The sequence below is a fragment of the Typopeltis vanoorti genome, chromosome 18 (assembly GCF_054136105.1).
Source record: "Typopeltis vanoorti isolate ZY-2024b chromosome 18, IOZ_Tvanoo_1.0, whole genome shotgun sequence".
Taxonomy (NCBI): Eukaryota; Metazoa; Arthropoda; class Arachnida; order Uropygi; family Thelyphonidae; genus Typopeltis; species Typopeltis vanoorti.
Window position 1 is genome coordinate 63,698,000 of NC_143566.1, and position 15,028 is coordinate 63,713,027.

Below are 15,028 nucleotides of genomic sequence, written 5' to 3' on the forward strand. Positions count from 1 at the left end.
GTTCTCTTATTGTTTATCTCTTGTGACAATCTTTCAATGCAATTAACTAAATTAACTGCATTGAACAGCCTAGATAGCTCATGTTAGGGGCTTAATGGAGCAAAACAGCACTGAGAAGGGATTAAAAATTATATTTAATCCAAGGCTGGAAATCGGGATTGGAAATTGAAACTGGGATCTCAAAGTATTAGTGTTTCCCAGATTTAGGAAGTTTAATGTAACCATATTTATTCAAATCAGGCTGATTTTTGAGAGCAGCTGTGGATTCTAAAAACAGTCTTTCTGTTCTAAATTTACTGTGACAGAGCATGGTGGTATTTTCCAATTGATTCTATGAGCTGTGTCCAAAGCATAGTCTGCAAGACCGGATTGACAGCAGTCACAACTGTAGATATATTTTTCATGTTCTTCCATGCGAATGTTGGCTGATCTCCTTGTCTGTCCACAGCAGGTAGATTTACAGGAACAGGGAATGCTAAATAGTCCAGGAACTGAGAGAAGAGGGATTTGGTCTTTAGCAGACAGATGAAGATGGCTAGTTTCAAGTAGGGTTTGAAAGCTGTGCAGAGATTGTATTTCTTTAAGATTCTGGCTATTTTTTCTGAAGTGCTTCAGATATAAAGGGATGATGATAGCATTACTAAAATTTTTCTGAAGAGAAGGTTGAGATTGAGGGAAGGACTGATGAATTTTTTGTAGGAACTGCAGCCATTAGATAAGGCATGGTATATATAATTAAGTTCCACTGCAAGAGAAGCCTCATTGAAACAAAAGGTTATAGGCTATTGGTTAGTGTTTTAATGATACCATATCGTTGAAGGGGAGGGATGGGAAAGTCTGCAAATGTATCTGCCTGTGTGAATGGGTTTCAGGTATAATGAAAAGGATAGATTACCACCGGAAGATGTCTTATTACCAAGGTGTCTAAAAAGGAGTATATAGTTTCCTTTTCCTGCAAGTTAGACTACTATGGACAGACATGAAAACCAGCTAACTTCTGCATAGAAGAACATAAAAAATACATTTGCAGTCATGATTATGGTCAATCAGGCCTTGCACACCATACTTTGGATACAGCTCATAGAATCAATTGGAAAAGACCACCATGTTCCATCACAGTAAATTTAGAAGAGAAAGACTGTTTTTAGAATCTGCAGTTGCTCTCAGAAAAATCAGCCTAATTTGAATACATATGGTTGCATTAAACTTCCAAATATGGGAAACATACTTCAAAATCCCAGTTTACATCCTAGGCCAGCAGCAGATGCCCACAGAGAGTGCCTCATCTAGTTAGGACTCTAGTCAGTGTCTTTTGTCTATGTGTTTCATTTAATTCTGTGTTACCTTTGTGTGTGTGTTACAAGCCTCATGTCCCCATGACAATGTGTCACTGACTGATATGATATATTGAAAGAATTAAATATTATTTTTAATCCTTTCTCAGTGATGTTTTACTCCATTAAGCCTCTAATATGAACTTCTCCCAGCACTCAAGCCTTTACACACAGCCTAAAGATCATTTTGCCCTCTTCATGATATTTATCTTCTATGGCTGGCCAAGTGGTTAGTGTATCCGCTCTCCAGCCATAAGGCTGTGGGTTCGAATCCTGCCGTGGGCATGGATGTTTGTGATTGTCTATGGAAAAACTAGTGGTGGTGGTGGTGGTCAGCGGTAAATGGCATTGGTGGATGGTGGAGACAGAGCTGTAGAGCAGATGCCCTCCCTCGATGAGTCTCTGGACTCCCTGGAGATGTCAAATAATAATAATATTCTTATGAAGTCTTCCCATGACTTTTATTTAGTTACTTTGACAATAGAGCTTTCTTATATTTTGTTCTGTATTCTATCAGGGCACTTAATGCATTACTTTCCAGAAATTTTTACATGATTTTCTCTTTTCCTGGGCTGTCTCTAAATTTCAAGTCTACCATAAAGTTTTGATTTTTTTCTGCCCTTGTAAACAACTTTGCCACATGTCTTTCTGGTTGGATCAATCAATGTTTTCTTCAGCTTTTGTCATTAAATCTCAAAGGCTGGATTATTCTTTACAAATCTTTGATTTTTTTTTTTTCCTCCAATAATTTTAAAGTCTACAATTCAACTCTGAAAACTACTTGATGTTGATTCTTCTTCAAAATTTCATACACATTTTCTTTACATAGCTTATACTTAAATTTCAAATTGGCGGTTAATAATTCAAGGATACATGGGAAAATAGTATTATGTTAAATCAACTTTAAGGGTTATTCCCCAACTTCAGTGTTATTTATAATCTATAGGAACTACATATAATATAAAAATGGAGATTGTGCATAACTGATATTAACTTAATTTTTTACTAAGAATTTAACTAAATTAAATACTTTCTGTGACAATACTGATGACTGAGAATAAAAAGCTAAAACTATTTTAAAAAACAGGAAGGGACATAAAAGTGGAGACGGGGAGTTGTACAGTGGGTGTCCTGCGATGAGTCTTCGGACTCCTTGGAAGTGTCAAGAATAATAATAAAACATCAAATGCATTCCGGTAATTAACCCAGCAACAAATTTAGTTATTCAGGCACAATTTTTAATGACAACATAGTAATGAAAACAAGCATGGTAGGAAGACAGAAAAATAAAAATTCATGTAAGAAATCAGCAAAAGCAAAACTACTAGTGTTCACACCATGGATTTGAAAGTTGAGTTGTTTTTTTTTAAAATATAATTACTCAAACAATGAGTGGAGTCAACTAATAAGAAAGTTTTGTAAAAATTTAAGAAGGTGAATAGATAGCACCAACAGCTGAAAATAGTGAATATTAAATAATCAGAAGACTTACATCACATAAATGGGTGTTATAAGGTTTGCAAAACATTTTGATACAAAAATGCCAGGATAAGATCCATAGACAGCCCAGATATTCAAGACTGATGTAGTTGAAATGATTCGAAAGATTAAAAAGTAAAAGCTGATTATATCTGATAACAGAAAACTGATGATAGGAAACTAGTAAAGAAATATTGATTATGACCAGAAAATGACTAGTTAAGAATTTCACATGCTTGACAGCAAATGTAGATACTGAAGGTGGAACTACAGGGATATAATTCAAAGACTGACAAAGGCTAATACTGCTTTCAGAAAATGAACTATATCGAAATCTTTGAAATAAAAACCATAAAATAAAACCAAAATAAAGATCTTCAATAACAATGTTAAGGCCATATTATTGATCAGAGATGTGGAGGCTGACCAAAAAACAGGAAGCTAAATTAAATAGTTTTCAAACCAGATGCGTGCATAAAATATTAAAAATATTTTGGCTCCAACATACAACAAATGATGACTTATATAAGTTGACTATGCAAAAAAGCATCACCGATGAAATAAAAAAACTGAGATGGAAATGGATTAGACAGATACTATAGAGCGAAAGAGATTCCTAAAGTGGCTTTGACATGGATCTCCAGAAGGAAAATGGAAAATGGGAAGACCTAAATTGACAGGGCAGAGAATGACAAAAAAGGAAAGAAGACTAGCTGGCTAGAAGAGCTGGAGAGAAGCCAAACTGGTGGCTCAGGACAGAAGTAGATCTTAGTCTTACGTGCCATGAGGCATGAAGAGGATAAGTATTAAACCATTCAGACTGACAGTGAGTAGATTTCATCTGAAGATAACGGGATCCTAAAAAATTGGATGTGATAAAATTTTCTTCTTTCAGCTGAAAACTAGCACTTACTGATACAAATGCAGAGAAAATGCAAAAAATGCTGAACTTCCACCTCCAATTGCATTTTAAAAATAATACTGATGATGACAAATCTACTTACCTTGGTTTCATAATTAACTGCTCATTAATTATATTCATATTTACAGGGATGTCAATCATTTTAATGCAATGTTTAGTGAGTTTACATTTCTTGCTTTCCGATCTTCTAAAAAACTCATTAGGCTGATATGTAACTTGTGAAGGTTTTCTATTCCTAGGAAGGTAATAACACTTAAAGTAATTCAAGCTTAATGCAAATCCATATGAATGAAATTATTTTAGTTCAGTTCTACATATTTGGCCACAACTCCTATATAACAGTCTTAATTTTACATATAATCTTTGCGAAATCAAATCTCAGAAAATGCAAAGAATATGGGTGTGTATTTGAATGTGAATTGAATGCAACACACACAAAAGTAATAAATTCTTATAGATACAAATACACACATAAACCAGAATAAAAACTTCAACTAGTTAAAATTAGAAGCATTTATTTTATGACTGTTAAAAAGTTTTTTCACTTAGTTATACTATAAATTAAAGATGCCAAGAAATTATATTCTATTGGATATTTTAGTGGAGGAAGTGGAGTGTCTATATTTTGCAAAAGACAGCAAAACGCCTATAGTCTAAAAACACAGTTCTCCCTTCACCGACTTGACCAATCAAGTCTTCCTACCTGATTGGTCAAGAGGATAGCATTTTGCCCTCTAACTAACTGGTCAAAATTTGAATCCCACTGTGGACATGGATGACTGTGAATAGCTTGAAGTGGTAGATGAATTTCACTGCTCACTGCAAACTGGAAGCATGAAGTGACTTGAAAAGGTTGCATGTTTTGTTTCTAGAACAGAGTATCAAATTATCTCTCAGCCAATCACAATATTAATACACAATAAGTTTATATCCTTTCATGCGTGCAAGGACATAAATAAAAATTATCTTCAATTCTTCTTTACTCCATTCTCCTAAAAGACAAGTTGAATCCATTGTTCTATGAATTAGTTAACAAGGCCTTACCGATGTGCCCATTCTTACTTTGGATCAGGAGGAAGATTGGCATCAGTTTGCTTGGAAGAAAATCACAATAACAACATATACCTAGAGATTGCTCATCATGTAAACTCCTCAAGACAGATGTTGGAAGTTTTTCCACTTGGTTATACTATAAATTAAAGATACCAAGAAACTATATACTTAGTTTAATCCTTTATCCAAGTGTAAGCAAAGTTTGTGCCTGAAGTATTTTCAGGACATGGGCAGCTTGTATATAGAAGCTAATGACTTCACACTTGACTTAAAGGTCGAAACTGGTCTGCTTAGTGACCCTTCCCATAACGCATAGTATTATGCATGTCCGTAAGGATATGTGTTTTGCATTATGGGATACTAAGGCAAGTGATGTAAAGTCATTATTTTCTATATACAGGGTGTTCGGGATAAATTTGACAGTTTCGTAAGGAAAAAGAAAATCTTCTTTGTATCTATTAAATTTAATGAATTGACAAAAAAACATTACAGGCAGAGTTAATTACAATACTATCAACAAGATTTACTCAAAATAACCACCATTAGCATCGATCACAGCTTCAATTCTGCTTCGGAACCTCGAACAAGCTGATGCTACAGTCTCCCTGGGAAGGGCCGCAAAAACTGTTTTAATTTTATCCATTAACTGGGCTTTTGTATTACTGGAAGTGCAATTGGTGTCTTTTTCAACTGCGCCCCATACAAAATAATCCATGGGGTTAAGGTCTGGGGAGTTTGGAGGCCAAACATTTGGACTGGTGAAGTCGTAGAAATTTTCAGACAACCATTTTTGACTTTTCCCAGAGGTGTGGCAAGGGGCCGAATCCTGCTGCCATACATACGGCTTACCATTGGCTACCCTTGTTATCCAGGGCTTGACTACAGTTAGCAACTCCACGAACAAAGCCCGAATTCCAATGCCAGGGTTCTTCAACACCTGTTCCTGCAGATTTGCGAGGAATTCTGCTGTACGAACGCAATCAGATCGTCTGCTAGGGATCTTTCTTCTTGCTACATCCTCGTAGTCACCATTGCAAGTCTCTAGTTCATGCCTGATTGTTTTTACTGTATTCAGGGAGCATTGGGCAGCAGTCGTAATATCCTTATTTTGATGGCGGGCACGAATCATCATGATACAAGTTATTCTCTTCCATGATTCAGGTGGGTTCCAGCTATCCATCCTTTCTGACATCTTGTATATGAATGAAGAAGGGTCCAATCTTTTAAATGAAGAGAAGTGTGTGTTAATACATGTAACTTACGGAAAAATATAATTAATTATAAATATGTCAAATTTATCCCGAACACCCTGTATATGAGTTGTCAGTGTCCTGAAAATACTTCAGGAACAAACTTTGTTTGCTTACACTTGGATAAAGGATTAAACCAAGTATATAATTTCTTGGTATCTTTAATTTATCCTCCAGACAGGGATTAATGGAATAAAACCAAAACCCTACATTTCTTAATTATTATACGACATCACTTCCATGTCAAAGTACTTATCATCACAGGACATTTTGACACCACACAACCACCATTTACACTACTTAATCCACCATCCACGGTATGTCATCTACTGCTCACTAATAGTATTTTGACTGTTAACTGCATTTTCTCTGGTCAATTCGTATGCAGGATGAAAAACCTAAATCTGTATGAGATTAATTAATTCACCTCCAGAAAAAGTTCATTAAAAGATTTCTCTTGTCATGACAAAACCCAAATTTGTATCTCTTCCAATCAAAGGGTACACTCCCCCATCATTTCTGCAAATACACTGGTGAAAATCAAGGCACTATAACAGAGACTTTCAAAGACTATCTGGAATAGAGGATAAAATGCACAAGGTATGTTTTCCAGGTGGTAAAATGAGTAGAGTGATTGAGGCATTGGATATGAGGTGGGAGCGAGCAAAAGAGTTAATAGTATTAATTGGTACAAATGATTTGAGAGAGAACAAAGAGCATGTCAAAATGAATATCAGGAGGCTGCTTGGAAAGATAAAAGAGAATAGTGTGACAGGAAGGGTAGTCAGTGTTGTTGAATGAAGTGGTTGAATGAAGATGATAATCTAATGGGAATAGAAATGGAAGGATAGGATACTTTTTCACAAGGATAGAAAGGAAAAGAAGGGAGGGGGTAGTGCTGATGTTGATAGCAGGGTAATTATGTCCACATAAGGTAGACATGAAAGAGGGAAATAGTGGCAATGGTTATGAGTCAGTGTGGTGTGATGCAGAGGTTGACATAAAGACATATTTAGTTGGATGTTCCTAAAGGCCTGGGAATGTGGAGGGTGGTGACGAAGAAATGTATAAACAACACTGATTAGTAAAAAAAGGAAGGGTAATTATTATGGGTGATTTTAATTACAGCAATATAGATTGGAATACAGAGATAGCATTTGAAAATAAGGAAAATGAATTTCTTGAGTTCTTGAGAGATAACTATCTCAGGCAGCATGTAAAGGAGGGCACACAAGGATTGAAAGTTTTAGATTTGATAATTTAATCAGAGGATGTAACTGTCAGTGGGGTTTCACACTTTCATCCAGTTGGTGAGAGTGATCATGAAGTGATCACCTGGGTTGTGGCTAGCTATATGCAGACTTCTGTGAGAAAAGGATATATGTGGAATAATAAGGCTGGTGATTATGACAAGCTTAGGAGACAGCTTGGAGTAGCTATATCTTGGAATGAGGAGTTGAGCAGTAAGGAAATAAATGCTGCATGGTAGCTGACAAAGAAATATATAACAGCATCAATGTGTGAAGGTATTCCAAAGGATAAAAGGCTGAATAAGGTAGGTGTGAAATGGATGAATGAGGGGCATAAGAATGAAATCTGGAAGAAGAAGGTGCTTTGGAGGCAGTACAAGATGAATAATGGTAATAATCAGTTACATGAAGAGTATAAAGAACAAGCCAGGAGAGTGACTCAGTGAGGAAAACAAAAATGCAATATGAGCAAGAAATTAGCAAATCAAACGAAGAAAAACATTAGAGTTTTTTAGATATGCAGCAAGTAGAAGAAAGAATGATCGTGGTAAGATGTTGTTAATGGATGAAAATGGTAGAATGGTAACTGCTGCAAAAGACAATGCTGAGATATTCAATGATTGATTTATAAGGGTATTTCATCCTGATCAGCATGGAATCAAGAGGACTTAAATGTAGAGGATATAGGAGAGGATGGCTTAATTGTGAGTTAGCAGGATGTATATGAAGAAATAAATAACCTTGATGTCAGTGGTTAATCGGTGGGCGAACTATATCACCATGGGGTTGTTAAAGGGAGATCATGTTTTTACTAACTTACTTATGTACTATAACAAGGTGACAAATGCTTTGGACAAGAGAGAGATGCATATACAGTGGTATAATTAGATTTTGGAAAAGCTTTTGATAGACTGCTACATGACAAGCTGTTACATAAATTGAAATGGATGGGATTAGATAACAGACAACTGAGTTGGATCAGTGACTGGCTGTCAGATAAGTATCAGAAAGTTATATATGGGGGATGCAGTATCCTGAAAGAGGAAGGTCACTAGTGGCGTGCTGCAGAGGTCAGTTTTGGGTGTTTTCAGTGCTGCATATCATTAATATACTTCGTACATTAATGATATGCAGCTGTTTGCAGATGATGCAAAATTGAAGAGAGCAATGTAGAGTCAAACAGATGTTATGGCTTTACAGGAGAACTTGAATAGATTGTATGAATGGACAGGTAAGTGGAACTATCAGTTTAGTGTTGCGAAGTGTAAGATTTTGAGATTTGGTAAGCATCGATGGGATGCAAAGTATATACTTTGCATCCCATCGATACACCTGGTGTGGAAACTTTAAAGAAAATAGAGGAGATGAGAAATCTAGGAGTGACAGTGGACACGGACATGAAATTCATGAGCCACATTGCAAGTTGTGAAGACATCAGATCTGATAATGGCAATGATGCAGAGAATCCTGACATGCAGAAATAAAGAGGTTATGATGCCACTGTATAAGCCCTCGATCAAGCCTCATATAAATTATTGTGCACAGATTTGGTTGCTGGGTTTCCATGATGACGAATGTTGGAAAGGGTCCAGGGAAGTTTCACAAATGTAGTCAATGGTCTTTGGAATGCAAAGATGGATTGAGAAAATCTAAGTCACAAAGCCTCATGAATAGGACGAAGGGGAGGGGATATGATTGAGATATATAAGCTGATCAGGGGGTTGTTATCAGGTTCACATTTTTCAGAAGAATTCTATGAAGAGATTTTTCATAGAATGGGAGGTGGAGAAGAACAAGACTATATTGCTGGAAACTGTATAAGGAAGGTATGGGCAGAGGAGTGAGGTAAAGGTTCTTTGTAGGGAGAGTGGTTGTTTGGTGGAATACATTCAGATACTGTCTCATTTAAGTTCAAAGATTCCCATGCATTGCTGACATTTTCCCATTCAGGATCTGATACCATGGGAACAAAGATAGTATTCTCCTAAGTTGATCACAATTTCCAGCTTTGTAGTTCAACATGTAACCTGTTCTAATAGGAGCAGCAATACAATTAGATACTTCCCAAGAAAGCACAGCATGATCACTGTCACCAACTGGTGGTAAAATAGCCATATTCTTAACACAGACCCCTTCTGATGCTATGAGCAAATCCAGCACTCTTTGACTTTGAGTTCCTTCTTTCACATGATTCCTGAGGAAGTTGTCTCACAGCAATTCAATAAATTCTTTTCTTTCTTATCATGAGATTTCTCATCTACACAATCAATGTTTGGAAAATTAAAGTCACCCATAATGATCACTCGTTTAGTACTGATAAGGCTAAGTTGGTGATGCATTTCTTCATCCCTGCAACTGAGCCACCAGGCCTGTAGCAACAACAGTATTTCATTTTGTTAGCCTCCACTTCACACCAAATAGACTCAAACTCATTGTTTTCTTGAGTTTGTAGCTTAACTGAATTTAGGTCATCTGATATCATTAGTAGTACTCCTCCTCTCCTATCATTCCTAAAAATAGTAAGTTGAAAATATACCCATTACACTCGATTCCAGTTACCATATCTGATTCTGATAGCCAGGTTTCACTAATGCCAACAATCTTAGGCCACATCATATTCAATAAAGCAACAAACTCAATCCCTTTGTTTCTGATGCTCCTAGCATTTGTGTATAAACATAATAAATTACCACCTAGCCTATTCTTATAATTAGATATGCAATCTATTTAGCCTTGTTGTAGAACTTTCTCTTTTCCCCTCCCAGACATACTCAAAGGTCCAAATCCAAAGCATATATTTCCACCCCTTCACCAGATGCATAACCATGTTTGAAGCCATTCATATCTTTATTATGTTTACACACCATAGTTGAACTTCCACACATATTTTTCCCATTTCTTTCTTGATTATCTAGTTTCACTAACTTTATGCATTAGGTCTCATACCAGTAAGCAATTTTTCCAGGCTCCTGATACCGAATGAATTCAAGTGCAGGCCTTCACTCTTATACAAGTCTTTTCTATCATCAAACACACTCCACACATCTAAAAACTCGCATACATTTCTTCTACACAGGCTGCACATGGAATCATTTGCTATAATTGCTCTCCTCCTTAACTCAGTACTGTTGTATTTGTATCTGGATAGCAAACTTACAATTTTAACTTCCTCACATTTTTTTCTTGCTTCTTCCAACAGTCTTTTCATATTCTCTTTCATACTATATTTTTTGCTACTTAAATTATTAGTTCCTACAAGAACTACCAACTCTTTTACTTTTCTCTGTTTTTTGATTATGTTTGTCATGTCTTTACTTTTCACCCACAGGAACTTGGAGTAATGACTCCCTCCTCAAGCCAAATTTTAAGATTGAATCACCTCTTTTTTCTTAGATTTTAACTGACTTTCCTTGTTGTTATTAATATTATGATTACCAAGTTCAGTGCTTTCCTGCCTGTTCTTATTCTGATCCTTTTTTTCTTATCCTAAGTTTAGTTAAATTTTTCCACTTTTTCTAATTCTCTTATTGATTTTCTAATAATTTCTTTTAATCAAGATATTTCTGTCAGCTTATCCTCAGAGAAATTATCATCAATCATGGCAGCAGAACTTTTCTTCATCAGGACAAATGCTCTCTTCAGTAGGAACAGCTTGAGTTTTAGACACTGCCCTGTTGTGACAAGTTTTCAGCATCCACTATTGGGCATAGTAAGTTGCCATCCTTATGGATTTCAGGAAGACCATAGAGATGAGGTGGATTAGTCTTGTCTGGACTTTGCCTTAGCCACTCAGTCTGTATGCTAATCTTTAAGTTTTGGGAAGTTACAACTATTCATTGTTCATAATGCTTTTTTTTAAATTTTTATCTATGCAACTTTTACAATTGTTCCTTTGAACTATAATAGCATAATTATATACTTTAGCTGCAACAAAAACATGAGCTAGTATGCACATGGTTTATGACTCGTTCTTATGATTCATGTTTTGAATGTAGTTACTAGTCTGTTTCCCTGATGATGTCCACGTAACATTGGATGAAATATATTAGAGTTTATGAATGAATTCTATATATCTTTTTACATGCATATGCTGTGAAAGTTTTTAAATATATCTAGTACATATGTTCCATTAAAACTATTCACTGGATTTTCTGTAAATAAGTGTTAAAATTTGAATTCATTTTATCACTATAATAATAATAATTATTATATTTTTTAATGCACCATGAAGGACTCATCAAGGAAGGATCCATTTAGATGCTCATACTTAATTATTTTTTTAAAATGATAATTGCCTTGAAGTACTAGTTTTCAGGATACAAATCTAGTGAATTTAGCTAATAATAAAGATAACTGGTTAATGAACTACTCAGTACACAAATACAAGAATGTCAACTCACTAACAGTGAAGACTGGATGACCTCAACAACCACATACTGCACTAGGTTGGAGAGCTCCGTGGAAACCAACAATACCAATTGTACATATAGTACTGTAATGTCTGATTACTGCACTTCTATCAGGTTCAGCATAAATGCATATTTATCTGTATAAATGAACCTTAAAAATTCTGCAAAACAAATGGACACTGTAATCTTAATCTGGTATGGATGCTTAGATGTTGGTTAATACTCATGTTAATGTTTAATGGAGAAAATACATATCTAAAAGTAATTAACTAATTAAATTTATTTAGCTAATTAGATTATAAGCCAATATTTTGCCTTGGTCACTAAGACATCTTCATAGGCATGAAGAAAAATTAAGCACTAAACTAAGGAAAACAATAACCATCTGCTCTTCCTTGACACTCTAGTCACCCACCTTCAGATCCTTATCTTTTTCTGTCTACAGAAAACCCACTCACACTGTACAGTACATCCATCACCTTTCACACCATCCCTCCCAGCTTTATGGTGTTATCAAAACCTTAGCTAACAGAGCTAAACTACATGCTTGGACTAAGTTAGCTGCTCTACCAAATTCAATCACATTCATGATAGCCAATGGCTCCCCCCCCCCCCTTCACAAAGTTAACAGAGCTCTTTGCTCATCCTCCAACTCTTGCCCCCACCAAAATCCAGAATTCAAAAAATATCCATTGCCATCCCCTACATCCAGAGCACCTCAAAAAAACTGTGCACATCCTTAAAAGATATAACATGCAAACCTGGAGGCAATACTGAAAATTAATTACCCTTATCTACTCACCTAAAGATCCAATTCACTCACCTTGCAGTGAGACTGTTGACTCACTGCAAGAGCAAGTGAGTCAACAGTCTCACTTGCTCTTGCAAATTTAAATACTTTGGACAAACTAGAAAAAAAGTGAATATCCATTTAGAAAAACAGCAAATATATCCATTATTTGCACTACAGCTGTTCCAGGGTGGCACTGCTGTAGTGCAAATACAGATAAATACAGATCACTGGATTCTATGAATGAAAACTTCCCTCTTATAACAGAAGCAGATACAAATCAGAGAGAGAGTGTCTGTTCTTGAAATCCACCTCAGTACTTCAAAATTCTCCAGACCTAAAATTCAACTGCATCACGCTGGCAAAAAACTGGGAGACCATCATTGTGAGACTTCCAAGAAGATTCCACCACCTCACACATAGAGGGTGCCAGTTAAGACTGTAGGAGCCAGATTTTTGAAGTCAGTCTGTGTTTGCTTTCTAGCTAGTATGCATGTGTTTAATTTTTCTTTTTAGTTATGAAGATGTCTTGGTGACCTAAGTGAAATATTGGCTTATAATCTAATTAGCTAAATGAATTTAGTTTGTACTATTACACGTGTCTTCCCCATTAAACATCAATATGAGAAGATACAAACCTGATCTAAAATGCAAGAAGTTAAGTAATTAATTAATTTCTGCATTAATCACAGAATAATAAACTATACATCATAAAAGTATAGTCTGGGTAGGCACAGTGTGCTTTCTTGTGTTAATTTCACCAGTATGAAGGCAATTTTAGTCTGCAAAAGAAAAATATTTTGCAAGTTACATGAATAAAGGGGCTTACCTGCACTATTATTATTCTTAGTGCAAGACGAGGGAACTCACGGCTGGATCACTATTTTAGTACAAAGGAATGAAAACCAAAAAAAAAAAAAAAGAAAAAAGAAAGTGAGCTGGGAAAAGTTGGGGAAATGGGAAACAAGAAGGGGTTGGTAATGGAGAACCACCACAACTCTATCTTTCTCCACTTTCCTACCCCCACCTTTTTTTCTGTTCCTTTTCTTCCTTCTTTCCTTATTATAAATCCTTCAGACTAGCAACTTGCTAACAAGATCACAGCAGTAAGCCCCACCTGCACCAAAAAAAAAGCCAACAGTCACAGGTAAGTATCCTTTCATACATGTAACTCACAGACAAAGCCTTGTGGTTTGGCAGATCTCTCCAAAATAAAACTGCCTTCCTTAATATTAGTATACTAAATTATCTTTATTAGTAATGCAATCAAACCTTGTTTGCATTAATTAACAGCAGATTTTTAAGGGTACATTACTGAGTGCACAAAATTAAGAATATATTTCAGATGAGATCTCAGATAGGTAAACATTAATTATAATCCAAGACTTATGATGATAAGTCTTGGATTGATGATTAGCATATGATGATACAATGGTGATGAAGACCATGGAGGCAGCTTTAGCACTCTCAGGAAACCAATACAAAGCTAAATTATACTTGCCAAGAAATTACATTCTTGGGCTCCCACTGATAAAACCTCAATAAAGGTCAAAACCAGCATGGATAGTGATCTTCGCTTAATACAAAGCTTTATGGACATCTAAAAGGAAGTGAGCTTTCATTATGGAATTCTAAAGCAAATGATGTGAAGCCATCAACCTCTATATTGTAATAGCCTACTTGTGAAGATACTTTGTACACAAACTTTGTTTGCTTATACGTAGATAAAAAGTTTAAACAAGAATAAAATTTACTTTGTAACCATGTGAAAAAAAGAATGCTTTTTATTGGTTATAACATATTTGTCTGGAAATTGCATCTGTTTCCTGGCTGGTTTGCCTAGTCATGGGATGAAAAACTCTGCCATCTCATTATGAGGCTGGCTAACTCACTTTCAAATGAAAAGCTTTAGTTAAAGTTCTTTGCATCTTAGCTGGAATTCAAACTGAGGTATTTCTAAATGAAGGACATCATCAAATCCAATTTAGCTATAGTATTATTATTATTATTATTATTCAGGCCACCATGGAGTCAAAAGACTCATCTTGGGAAGTCCTTTCTAAGAAACACAAGTCTATCAAGACTCATTGAGTCCCTCCCTAGGAAACACAAAGTCTATCATACCACTCCTTAAACGCATTGACCGTTCTCGATCTCACCACTCCATCAGGCAATGCATTCCATGGTTCAACCACCCTCCATGCAAAGAAACCACTCCTTACCCTCTTTCTCACAGTTTCCTTTCGTAACTTCCAGGGATGGCCGCCTTGTCATGATTCCTTCCCGCTGTTCAACCAAGTGAAGGAACTCTCTAGTGTCAACCCTGTAACCACCTCTCAACAGTTTAAAAGTCTCAATCATATCGCCTCTCCTTCTTCTATCCACCAAACTTTGCAGTCCACACTCTCTCAGCCGATCCTCATAACTAACATACAGTCCTGACACCATCTTTGTTATCTGCCTTTGTACCCTTCCCACAGTTAATTTATCCCTTTCAAATCCTGGGGACCAGATCTGAGAACAATAGTCTAAGTGTGGTCT

At 35.9% G+C, this 15,028-nt stretch overlaps 1 protein-coding gene across 3 annotated transcripts in view; it reads right to left on the reverse strand.

Annotated features, from left to right (window-relative positions):
- LOC150096718 (PMS1 protein homolog 1-like) overlaps positions 1-15,028 on the reverse strand; it is a 269,065-nt gene that overhangs the window by 63,525 nt on the left and 190,512 nt on the right. For all 3 annotated transcript variants that reach the window (XM_090407892.1, XM_090407891.1, XM_090407890.1), the window contains one exon: positions 3,818-3,970. In XM_090407892.1, coding sequence (XP_090264018.1) covers positions 3,818-3,970 — 153 coding nt within the window. The remainder of the gene's footprint in view (positions 1-3,817; positions 3,971-15,028) is intronic.